The sequence below is a fragment of the Oncorhynchus nerka genome, linkage group LG15, assembly GCF_034236695.1.
Source record: "Oncorhynchus nerka isolate Pitt River linkage group LG15, Oner_Uvic_2.0, whole genome shotgun sequence".
NCBI lineage: Eukaryota > Metazoa > Chordata > Actinopteri > Salmoniformes > Salmonidae > Oncorhynchus > Oncorhynchus nerka.
The window spans coordinates 45,330,807-45,342,479 of NC_088410.1; the positions used below are offsets into that span (position 1 = coordinate 45,330,807).

Genomic DNA, 11,673 nt, shown 5'->3' on the forward strand with positions numbered 1-11,673 from the left:
AAAAAGAATGGGCCTGGCGGAGCTGTTCGATGGCGGGGGGGTAGTGTGACTTGGTGGTGATGGAATTGTGGCCTCTAATCGATGCACGGTCGTGGACCTCCCTCCTTGGTCATGAAGAAGAAGCCTGCCGACACAGGGGAGGTGGATGAGTGAGTGAAACACGTTTGGAGAGCCTCCTGGATGTACTCCTCCAGGGCCTCAGTTTCAGCCACAGTCGCAGCTGCGCAAAGTCGGCAAGCAGGTTGATGGCACAGTCCCAAGGGGGATGAGGAGGGAGACTGGTGGTGCGGGTCTTGGAGAAAACCTCCCAGAGATCCTGGTAAACCTCCAGGATGTCAGGCTGGAGGGCAACCACAGGAATCTCAACTGACGTGAAACCACAGGGTAAGGCAGTGATTTCCATCCTCGACCAGGAGATGGTGGGGTCATGATGTTGGAGCCACGGGAGGCGGGGGATTACTTTGTGTACGGGTGCCTTGATGATAAGGAAGGAAAGGCTTTCTTGGTGCAGGGGTCCCACGGTTAGGGTTAGTGGTGCTGTGATATTTCCAATGGTCGACTACCCAAGGTTTGGACCTGGAAAGGAGAGCGGGTACAGGGTGATGTCCAGGGGGGAGGCGAGGGCCTGATCGATGAAATTCCCTGCAGCACCGGGGTCCTTTAGAGCTGTAGAGCCAACACTTTAGGGACAGCCAGCCAGTGAAATGGAAACCAGGAAGGGTTTGGTGGAAAGTGATGATGGAATACTCACGCCTTCCCTCTGTCCCTGTGGACACCGGGTTGGGACGCACCGGACACCACTGAATCTGGTGCCCCTCATGGCCATCGAAATGAGCGCATCGAAGGGAAGGTTGTCATCCCGACACGCCAACTCCATCTGGACCTCCTTGCGCAGTCCTCTTTGGAATATGGTGAGTCGCGCCGGCTAATCCCATCCGCTGGTGGCTGCCACGGTCCTGAAGGTGAGGGAGTACTCCGCAGGGGTCTGGACACCCTGCCGGAGTTGAAGTAATCACTCACCTCCCTCTCTGTCCTCCGATGGATGGTCGAAGACTGCCCTGAACAGAGCCATGAACCTCTCGTAGGAGCCAAGCTCTTCCTCTCCTCTCTCCCAGACCGCCGTAGCCCACTCCTACCCCCTCCTGGTCAGCAGGGAAATGACCGGCATCGCTAAACTGGGTGGACTGCTGGATAGGCTGGGGGACTGACTTGCTGGGACGACTTGTGGTAGAAGGACCTCTGCTAGATGTAGGTGAATCTTCTCGGCCGGTGTCGAAGCGGTGGAGAACCTTATCCATAGCTGTACACAATTGTGCCAGCTGATCCTGGTGTTGGCATATTAGGTGTCCTTGTTTGTCAACCATCTAGATGTCCTTATCTTCTGCTAATTACATTTTTTAAGAGTCAGTATTCTGTAAAGCTGGGAGTCAGGAAGCAGGTGATTTTAATAAGAATTACGATAACCAAAACAGGAGAAGCGTACGGGACGTACACAAAACCAATATTGCCTGATGACGAGACTACTGAGGCCTAAATAAAGGGAGAATAATCAAGGTGATAATGAGGTCCGGTGAATGTCTCCCAGTGTCTGTGTGAAAGCAGACTAAACCAAGTATTTCTCTAGGAATTTGCCTGTGCTTAGCTCTATTCCGTTTTGTTTTTATCCTTAAACTCCATAGTCCTTTCCAATGACAACCACCACCATGCTTGAAAATATGAAGTCCTACTCAGTGATGTGTTGCGATGTTTTTTCCCCAAACATAACTTTGTATTTAGGACAAAAAGTTAATTTTACATTACTTTGGTGCCTTATTGGAAACAGGATGAGTGTTCTTTTTTCACTCCATTCTCAGTTCTATCCACAGCCATTTAACTCTGTTTTAAAAGTCAGCATTGGTCTCTTTCATTCCTCTCCAGCAGAGTTTGAATGGACACATGTATCTTTGTAGTGACTTGGTGTATTGCACGGGAGGTTGGTGGCACCTAATTTGGGAGGACAGACTAGCAATTATGGGTGGGGCGGAATGGTATCAAATACATAGTTTCCATGTGTTTGATGCCATTCAGGCCATTATGAGCCACCCACCCCTCAGCAGCCTCCTGTGGTATATTGATGCCACCATCAAGTGTAATTAATAACTTGAATGCTTGACTGAAGACATTTAAGCTTCATTCATAATTAATTTGTAAACATTGAAACAATTGTGTAGATGAGTGATAAAATCTCAAATTCATTCTAAATTCAGGCTGTAGCAAAATGTCGAGGGATGTGAATACATTATGAAGGCACTGGTATTGTGCTGGAGATAATCAAGTTGAAGTGTCCTTGAACCCTACAGATGGTAAAAAAAAGTACACCAGGGACACCCCTATGGATAGAGCAAAAGGGTTATCTGGGGGTCTATGGGAGTCATCTGGAGTACTCCAGATAAAACCATCTAGTAGGTTAATTACATCCAAAAAGTTATGTACAACTTGGACCTGCCTTAAATGAAGATCATTTGATAAACTGGGGTGGAAATCCAGTGTACAATATCTTGCCCATGTAATTAGTTCCAAGAAAGGAAGTTGCGCTGTTAAACTTGGTTGAGACAAAAGAAAACACAAGGACATGGTTAATTCTACACACTCCTCAAGTTGGATTTGTAAAAATGCACAAGGAGCAGCGTATGAAAAAGGTTTTATTCTCTTAAATGCTTGTACAAAACACATTTAAAGTTTAAGGCATATATTGCACAAACTATTCAAAAGTTTCTATGTAGAAGGAGCATGTTCCCTCAATCCCCGGTTTAAGGCACGATAGCCAGTTATACTGTCCCACACGATTTCACAGTGAAATGGAAAAACATTTAGGATGCATTTGGTCGTTTCGATCTGCATCCAAAACCTGATATATAAAATAACCTTTCTAAATAATGTTCAGTATTCAGCCGATTCCAGTATCACAATAAGTAATATGTAGTAACGTAGAAGTGTAGTAATGAATAAACCACATACCCGCTTTATTGTACGGCATCTATATTCAAAACCTGTTAAAATAGTTAACATTCTTTGCTTCGTATTCAGACTCAAGTCTGACCGAACCCTACAGTCGACCCAAAGTGTGTGAGAAAGAGGTGACTCTTTTAGCATATCTGTTAGCAGAGGATCTAGAACATCTGACATTCTAGACAATTCAGGAAATGGTGCTGACATTAAGCCTCACGAAAGAGCAGAAAACAAGAGGAAGTGAAGGAATGGGGATTTGTGCTAGTCACAAATCTAGGTATATAATAACTCAAGATTCCATATCTGCTCTTATCATGCATCTAGCTGTAAAAAAACAAAAAAAAATCACCAGGGTATGGCACCAGTAACAGCTATTAAAGACTAAGTTAGTCCCATTTGAACAGACCCATGGACAGAAGAAAATTACTTTGCAGCAGCACTGTTTACGTAGTAGGGCCCCAACTGACTTTGTGCAGCGTCGATTTGGCCATAACATGCAGTATGAGAGATTGTTTCATGGAAACTACAACCATATAAGAAATAGTAAAATAGTCTAACGAGAGGATATGCGTCGCTAAAACAGAGGGAAAAGAGAGAGTGAAAGGAAGTCAGACAGTTTGCTTCTCAATAACTTACTCAACATTAAAATCAACTAATTCAATACAGCACTGACCAGATTGTCATCCAAGCGAACAGGCGTTTCAATTAAGATATATTTGTTTGCAACACAAGGACCAAATCTTAAGCCGCCAATGATTCGCTACTTGGGTCAATCCCTCTCCAAACAGGAGGGCCCAAAAGCTTGAAATGTTTGTGACAAGCTTCATCCATAAAAGACTATGGCATAATAGGGCACTTATAGCAAGTGTTACATTACCCGTAAGAATGAGGAGACGGCCTGTAGGCGTCACCAAACTAAGCCTTTAGCGTCGCCACAAAATCGATTTCTATAACGGGACCTCCCGCCCCATCGCTCTCAAACACACACAGGAATTCCACCTCCTTCACATCCACAATAAAAACAATACATCCCTGGAAATTGTACATGATGCATAAAGATAGCGCAGAAAGTAAGACCAAAAAAATCATATCATTCCTAGTGTGTTTTCACACAAAAACATTTACCTACTAAGACACTATTTTGGAAACAGGTTTAAATGAACATTTAAAAAAGTAATTTAAAAAAAAAAAACAGTTCATATTATTTGCAACTGATAATTTAGTGTCTCGAACGTAGAATCCATGGTGGCCACTTTTTTACAGTAGCTTTAATTAAGGCAAGGAGAGAGGAGACAGACATTGGAGCTGTGCAGTCAGGCACACTGCAATTACAATCAATTTCCCCTTCCGCCTGTCTTCCGGCACTGTGTGAAGATGTGGACATGAAAATATCTAAAGTGCATAAACTGTACTGGAGGAGCGAAACACCAGGGCTTGAAAAACACTTGTCTCAGCCCCAGGTCCACCCTTGGTGGGAATGATTGACAGGCTAGACCGCCAGAGATAAAAGTAACCTTAATACATTCAACCAAGTCCAGTATTGCTACAGATAAGCCTAGCTCTACTGGTGCAACATCACTGTTAAAAATAATAATAAACATCACAGGGGAAGGAAATGTCCTCCTTGACCCCTTTTGGAAATAGTTGAGATCGTGGAAAAGAGTTAAAAAAATACATCATGGAACTTGGTGTCGTCGTTCTTATGTCAACCGTCGCAACATTTAACCTATACTCTGAAATGTTGATTGAAAAACCACATTGAAAGGTTCCACCCAGCAACAGTCTGCATTGGATAAGTCCTGATAAAAATGCTTAAAAAAGCACCGTCTTTAAAAACAATAGTCTTTCCATCCCTCGTATCCTTCCCAGCATCTGGTGTATGAACCGTATGCATGAGCTCTGCCATATCCAAACTGCAGAGCATAGTGTCAGAGGGGCCGATGAAGGGAACGTACACACAGGTAGGGGCAGTCTGAGTAGGGATACGGGGCTCCCTCACATACACACAGACAAGGGAGTGGCCATGGCTCTAGTTGACGGTGCGCAAGGTGTGCTGTGGCCCCCACACGGCGGCCATGGGAGTCTGAACCACGGGGACAGGCTGTCGGACTGTAACATCGCCGTGGACCACACTCCACACACTGGGCACCGATTGGGCCCTCTGGACACTGCTGTTGGGGATGGAGGAGGACAAGGGCTGGAGGGAGGCCAGGCCCAGGAATGGGTTGAGGGCTGGGGCTAAAGGTTGGGCCGGGGTTAGGACAGAGGTTAGGGTTGGGACCTGGGTAGAGCTTGGAGCTGGCACATTTGGAGCCGGTACAGAGGCCATGGCGAGTTTAGGTGCAGAACAGACTGGGACATGGATTAGAACTGAAACTGGGGACACTGCTGCTGTGGCTACAGCCACCCGTCGCTTCTGCAGTGGCCCTGCTCTGGTACTCTGGGAGCAGCCTCTGACTCTCGTGCTCGGCGGCCCTCTGGAGAGCTGCATCCACCAGCAACCTCAAGTCACTGAAATCCTGGCAGGGGCACAGCTCCGGAGGCGTGGGGGGCGGCGTGTTGAATAGCCCGCCAGTGGGGCTGGCGCTGATAACCTTGGAGCCATTCTCCTCAGCCTCCCTCCTCAGGAGACTCTGCATGTCCAGCTGCATCAGGGCCTGGACACAGTAGCCCTTTTGGCTGGGGTAGCCAGCGCCCAAAAGGATGGCAGTGGCAGTATTTCCCAGGAGGCTGAGGTCCAGTGTGGGGGCTGGTCGGATGACAGAGGGCCTGAGAGGGGGCAGGGCTGGAGAGTGGACTGAGGTGGGGCTTTCAGGGGAACTGCCAAATCCTCCAGTGGCTGGGCGGCCCTCGCCCTTCCCCGCCCGCCTGGAGATGGTGAACTGGGTGGGGTCTTTGCCGTCCTTGCGGAGAAGGTCGGGGAGGAGGCGGCGGCGGGCATTGATGAACCAGTTGCATATCTGGAAAAGAGTCAGTAACTTTAACAACAACGCCTGCAAAAAAAACAACAGGGGTGCATCTCAAAAGCCTAACAGATTCCCTGAAGAACCATACTGCAAGAACAGATGACAGTGGACAGTTTATTAAGTACACCACTTTATTCACGAAAATGGATCGCCAGTCACGTGGCCGTGGCTCGCTATATAATGCAGGCAGACAGGCATCCAGTTACTGTTTGATTGAATGTTAGAACGGTCAAGACGAGTGACCTAAGAGACTTTGAGCGTGGTATGATAGTCAGTCCCAGGCTCGCCGGATCCAACATCTCAGAAACGGTCTCCCTCCTGGGCTTGTCGTGCACGACAGTGTCTAGGATTTACCGAGAACGGTTCGACAAACCAGAACTCAGCAGCAGTCCCGTGGGCAAAACAGCTTGTTGATGAGAGATTGAAGGACAATGGCAAGAATCATGCAAGCTAACAGGCAGGCCAGAAACAGACAAATAACGCCGCAGTACAACAGTGGCATCTCGGGAACACAACTCTAACCGATCCTTGTCAAGGATGGACTATTGCATCAGATGACCACACCGTGTTCCACTCTTTTTCAGCTAAAAACAAGAGGAAGTGACTCGCGGGGACACGACCACCAACACTGGACAATTGAGGAGTGGAAAAACATTGCCTGGTCCGACAAATCCTGTTTCCTGTCACGTCCCGCTGATGGCAGTGTCAGGATTTGGTGTAAGTAGCATGAGTCCATAGCTCAAACTGGTCCGAGGGGTAGTTTGTTGGAATGAGACTTCCGCCCACATGTTCTCATTCTCCTGCTCTCCTCCAGGCCTCGTTTACTGCCATCTTGTGGTAAAAATCTCCCACACGCAGTGAGATGAGTGGCCTCAGACAGCTGGCATTAATGAAGTCTCGGGTGAAAAACGCTGAGCGGCAGAGCAAGTAGAGCAAAGCCAACCAGGGACATTTCACTGCAGTGACTACACTATGGGTCTGTCAGCGCTGCTTGCTCTCTGCTCAGTCCAGGAATACCTCATGCGCCACTCCTGGGGTGTGAATGTGTGTGTATTTGAGGAAACGACAACAAATGGTCAGCCTACAAGGTGAGAAGGGAAGACTGCGGTGACGGTGTCAAATTAATCTGTACATTAGTACCTTGCCCATGTGACATTTGAATATTGTTGTACGCTAAGCTGTTGAGAAACACCCTAGCGCTGAAGTATGATGATAAGTACAACGTAAGTATCATGGGATGAATCTACTTAGCGCCAGCCTGAAGTAACCTATAGGTGCTACGGCATTTGTCTCCCCGCACACAGAGACACTTACAAGGGGCCAATAGAGAACACACAATAAAGAAACCACCATCTTCGACAGAGTACGTAGTCATGGCTCCATCTGGGCCCCAAGTGTCTGCTATGATCAACTGTTTACACTACATCAGGCACTAATCTGGAACAATTGAACTGGAGGAAAATTGTAAATCATTCATTTCAACTGTAATTGAGGGGAACATGCCAAAACCAGACCTGATACTTTGTTAGACTAATTCAAATGCAAGTCAGACTGCTTAAAAAGCAAGCCCTGTTACAGTATAGGATGTGTGATATATCTAATATTTTCATTAGAAAACCCTTTCACAATTATGTTGGCACAGCTGAAAACTGTTGTTCTGATTAAAGAAGCAATAACACTGGCCTTCTTTAGACTAGTTGAGTATCTGGAGCATCAGCATTTGTGGGTTTGATTACAGGATCAAAATGTCCAGAAACAAAAGTACTTTCTCATACAACGCTGTGTACTACTCCCTTCACAGAACAGCGCAAATTTGCTCTAACCAGAATAGAAAGAGTGGTCAGCCCCGGTGCACAACTAAGTAAGAGTACAAGTACATTAGGGTCCAGCAGCAATTTAGCCAACAACCGTTATACTAGCTGTCCAGTATGTTTTATAAATGTGGAAGGAGGAATTGGCAACTTGTTCTCAATCTGAGAAATCGGGTATGCCCCTTCAACATCTGAACACTGTAGACAGGATACTGTGCTTTTCAAAAAGGGTGTGTTCATAACTTTTCAACTCTGTTAGCTAGCAAACAGATCCAAGCTGGCTAAACTTGAAATATAAAGATCAACTGGATAAATCGCCAGGGCTTGAGACCTGTTAATTTTCTATAGCCCAACACCCACTACAAGAAGTTAGTTATTATTTGTGAATGTGCACTACACATGGTTCTAGTAATTTAAAAAAATAAAATAAACATATTTTCATAACAAGCCCTGACTGTTTGAAATGCAGTGTATTTGACCTTTAAAACAACCATGCTTATTTAGAGAACATTTAATAGATCTTGATTTGCCAATAAGTTAATAAATAAATAAAATAATCTCCCAGCCCCATGTTGGTGCTCTGCTACACAGCTCAAAGTTTCCACCCGGCAAAGGCTACTGTAGGCCAAAATGTCTGGACTGCTGCTTGATTAGGCCCAATTCAAGCATTTTGGAGCAAGAATTAACTTGAATTTGTTTAATTATTATTATTTAAATAAACGATTTAAAGTCTGATCCCGGTCCACTCACCTGTAGCACAGAAAGGCTGGTCTGATCTGACAAGCTGAGTTTCTCCTGCTCTGAGGGGTAGGCGTTGAAGCGGTGCTCGTACAGCCAGCTCCGCAGCACCTGCACCGCCTCCTTGGGCAGGTTGCCACGGCGACGCCGCTTGCCCGAGCCCCCACCCCCTCCAGACAGGTCAAGGATGGAGCGGTCATCCTCAAAGGTGTCACTGTCAGACATGGCTGACAGCTCCTGCTCTCGCATCCGCTCCTCTTCCAGAACTGAGGACAGGGAGAAGGGGTTCAGAGGGGGTTGTTGAGTCAGTGATAGTGTTTGTACTCATAGGCCAGGGTTGGACATTAACTTGTTATAGAATGTATTGCTTTCCCTCCAAATCAGAGACTGACAATCTACTTGTTGAGTAGGCATGTGCTTCTTGTTTGTTATTTTAATGTGCATTCACCCAGAGGCAAGTGTGGGTGTAGTAGTTGACACAAATGTACAAGCATGCATGAAGACGCAATGAGACACGCCCTCATTAAATTAAGTGATGAGAAGCTAATTGGAAGAAAATAAATACATTGAAAACCAGATTTGTCTTCCTTCCCCAAATCACTATATTTGTGGCACTGGGGAAGACCAACTCAAAATGGAGAAATGGTTTCTCCCAGGGTATAGAATGAAGTAAATGTCTTTCTCTGGGTGAAATCTGACCCCTAGAGGCAGCTCCTGTCCTCACAAAAGAAGATCGTGTGCATGTCAACATCTCCAGCCGCTAGGGATCTATAGACCGTGCGAGGGGCTAATTTCACCTTTGGCCAGGGAATTTAAGTCCTGGAGCAATTTATTTAAATTTTTAATTCAATGGCTAACAGAGTGTGTGGCTAGCTACTAACTATAATCAAGTTAGAACATTTGCGCATGAATGGGCAAAACATTTTAAATATGCTAGCTACCAAACTTGGTAGCCAGAAGATTACGACTGCATTACTTTTCTAGCTGGAAGGTAAGATCAAAAAAGCGCCCGCATGAGAAACGGGTCAGAAAACGTACAGTATACGTTCAAAGTTTGTTTTACTGCAAGAAATGGTTAAATTCAACACGAGTTAATATTAAGGCCACGAGAGGTTATAGTGTCCAGATTTAATCTGAAAAGTATTGGGATGCAGTTCCCTTGACATGCCACAGGTCTATTTGAAGTCCCCTTCGTGTGACTCAAATGTGTATAGCGCCTCACAATCACACCGCCACCCTCCTCTTTAACCACTTCAACATGACTTTTCTGGCCCACCCCTTCTGTTATTTTCGAATATCAATTTCGCCGCTTTTCTCGTAATGAAATCAGAGTCTGCATTTTTGCCTTGGATCCACATTCAATTGTTCTGGTAGTTCGCCGAAAAGCATGTGGCGATTGTCTTGTGGTCTAAAACGTACACAGTAATTCCAGACCCTGAACCCACCCACCCGAGCCGCAGGTTACGAGTCAACTCGCGCATCACTAGTAGAGGTACAGTCCGCCCACTGGTCTCCGTTGATGTTGGAGTAGCGATATAAAGTTACGCTAGAAAACGGCTTTAAAAATCTATGGTAGCAACATCGTGGAGTTTTACTTTGCTAGCCAGCTACAGTAACGTTACATATCACACGCTGTTCCTGTCAAACCTCAACTTTTTGTTTGCATAACAAAAGGGCGTGATTATTTTTCTTATACGGAGTTAGCCATCTAGTCAAAATACGTTGACAAACTTAAGGCAAAAGGTGTGCATAATTTGAGTTTGTTCAAATGTACTAATATCTTCAAAGGCGGATTTAGCTAGCTAGTTTCTGGCTAAAGTTAGCAGGCTAGCTAACAAACAATGAAGCCATTTCGTGAAATTGTCTCGTTCTAGTCAATGTAGTCTATCGTGGGGTTAAGATTACTGTTGCAATCGAATAGCTACCGAAACTGCTATCAATTTGCCAAATGCAAAAAATAACAATAAGATGTACCATGAGAATTATAAATTAATTTTAAAAAACGACGACTAAGTTGGCTAGCCATCTTCCCATCGTGTATCAAACGTACAAAGAACCCGCTGAACGCACGCCTTCGCGGATGCAGGACTGTTCTGTCGCTCCGCCAGATGGACACCATGCGTGCTTCCAAAGATAACTTAGCTGGTTCGCTGTCCCTCCAAATTCAAACAAACACACGCTGCATTTGCTCGCAACAAAAAGCCGCATTCCATTAACACCCAAAAGCCGGGCAAACTGTCAGGGTGATAATGAATGCCTGCCAAAATTTTCTGTACTAAAATCCCCATAAACGTACGCCTACCTCGTTTGAAGGATTTCATTCTTTGTTGATGGCTTGTTTGAAAACACGCAGCTGTCGAAGTGCCTTTGTAAAATAAATAAAAAATAGAAGTGTGCCCCCGACCAAACCTTGACGCGATATTTTCTTTCCAAGGTGTTGCACGCTTTTATTTTGCCGCTCGTGGGTTCAATTCTTCGTTCGTGTGACATAAACGTGTTGCTCGTCAACAGAACAGTGTCTGACCATTGCGTTTCGTTGTCTAGTAAGGTAGGACAAATACTGTACGTTACCTCGTTTGTGTTGCTTGGTTCTCTTTACCTGCACACAGCAACGCCGAGCTCCAATCTGACAGTCGAATATTTATTGATCCCGCCTCCTATACCAGTGCCCTCCAATCACGGCTCTTCATTTCCAATAGACAGGCCCGTGTCATCACTCCTTGAGTGAATGACAGGATTAGCATTTAATTCAAATTCAGGCAGTAAAAGATTTCATTAAAAATACTATTTTGTTTCCGACATGATTGCAATTCCTTGGACAGGATTAATCAACACACAAGCCCCCTATTTGCCAACACGTTATAGTGGCCACTGGCCAGCAACACAAGAGGATTTCCTCGTGTCGTTGGAGTTCTGCGTTTATTATGTAACCGAAACGATCATGTTTTCTTGTTACATGAACGGGATAAACAGTGTCGACAAAAAACAGTGAGCCACTAATGGATGCAATAATTAAATAACATTCTGATAAAGTATTGACACAAGAACAGCAATATCTTCCCAACAACGGCTGGAGAAAGTCGAGGCTTCCTCACCTTGATCCTGTACACACATCCTCTTTCATTTGCAGGAATTTTCTATGTAAAACTGTAAAACAGTGCCGTGGAATT

The 11,673-nt window shown here is 45.4% G+C and overlaps 1 protein-coding gene across 2 annotated transcripts; it reads right to left on the reverse strand.

The window, feature by feature from the left end:
* Window positions 1-2,663: 2,663 nt before the first annotated feature.
* LOC115142783 (homeobox protein TGIF2-like) lies at window positions 2,664-11,121 on the reverse strand. 2 transcript variants are annotated; one of them, XM_029682514.2, is made up of 3 exons: window positions 11,075-11,121; window positions 8,516-8,769; window positions 2,664-5,948 (listed from the first exon to the last, which is right to left on the reverse strand). In XM_029682514.2, exons 2-3 carry the CDS (start codon window positions 8,750-8,752, stop codon window positions 5,325-5,327), a joined length of 861 nt encoding a protein of 286 aa, XP_029538374.1. In that variant the 5' UTR covers window positions 8,753-8,769; window positions 11,075-11,121; the 3' UTR covers window positions 2,664-5,324. The 2 variants fall into 2 exon arrangements, with proteins under 2 accessions (XP_029538374.1, XP_029538373.1); XM_029682513.2 differs by lacking the exon at window positions 11,075-11,121 and adding an exon at window positions 10,806-11,068.
* Window positions 11,122-11,673: the final 552 nt, after the last annotated feature.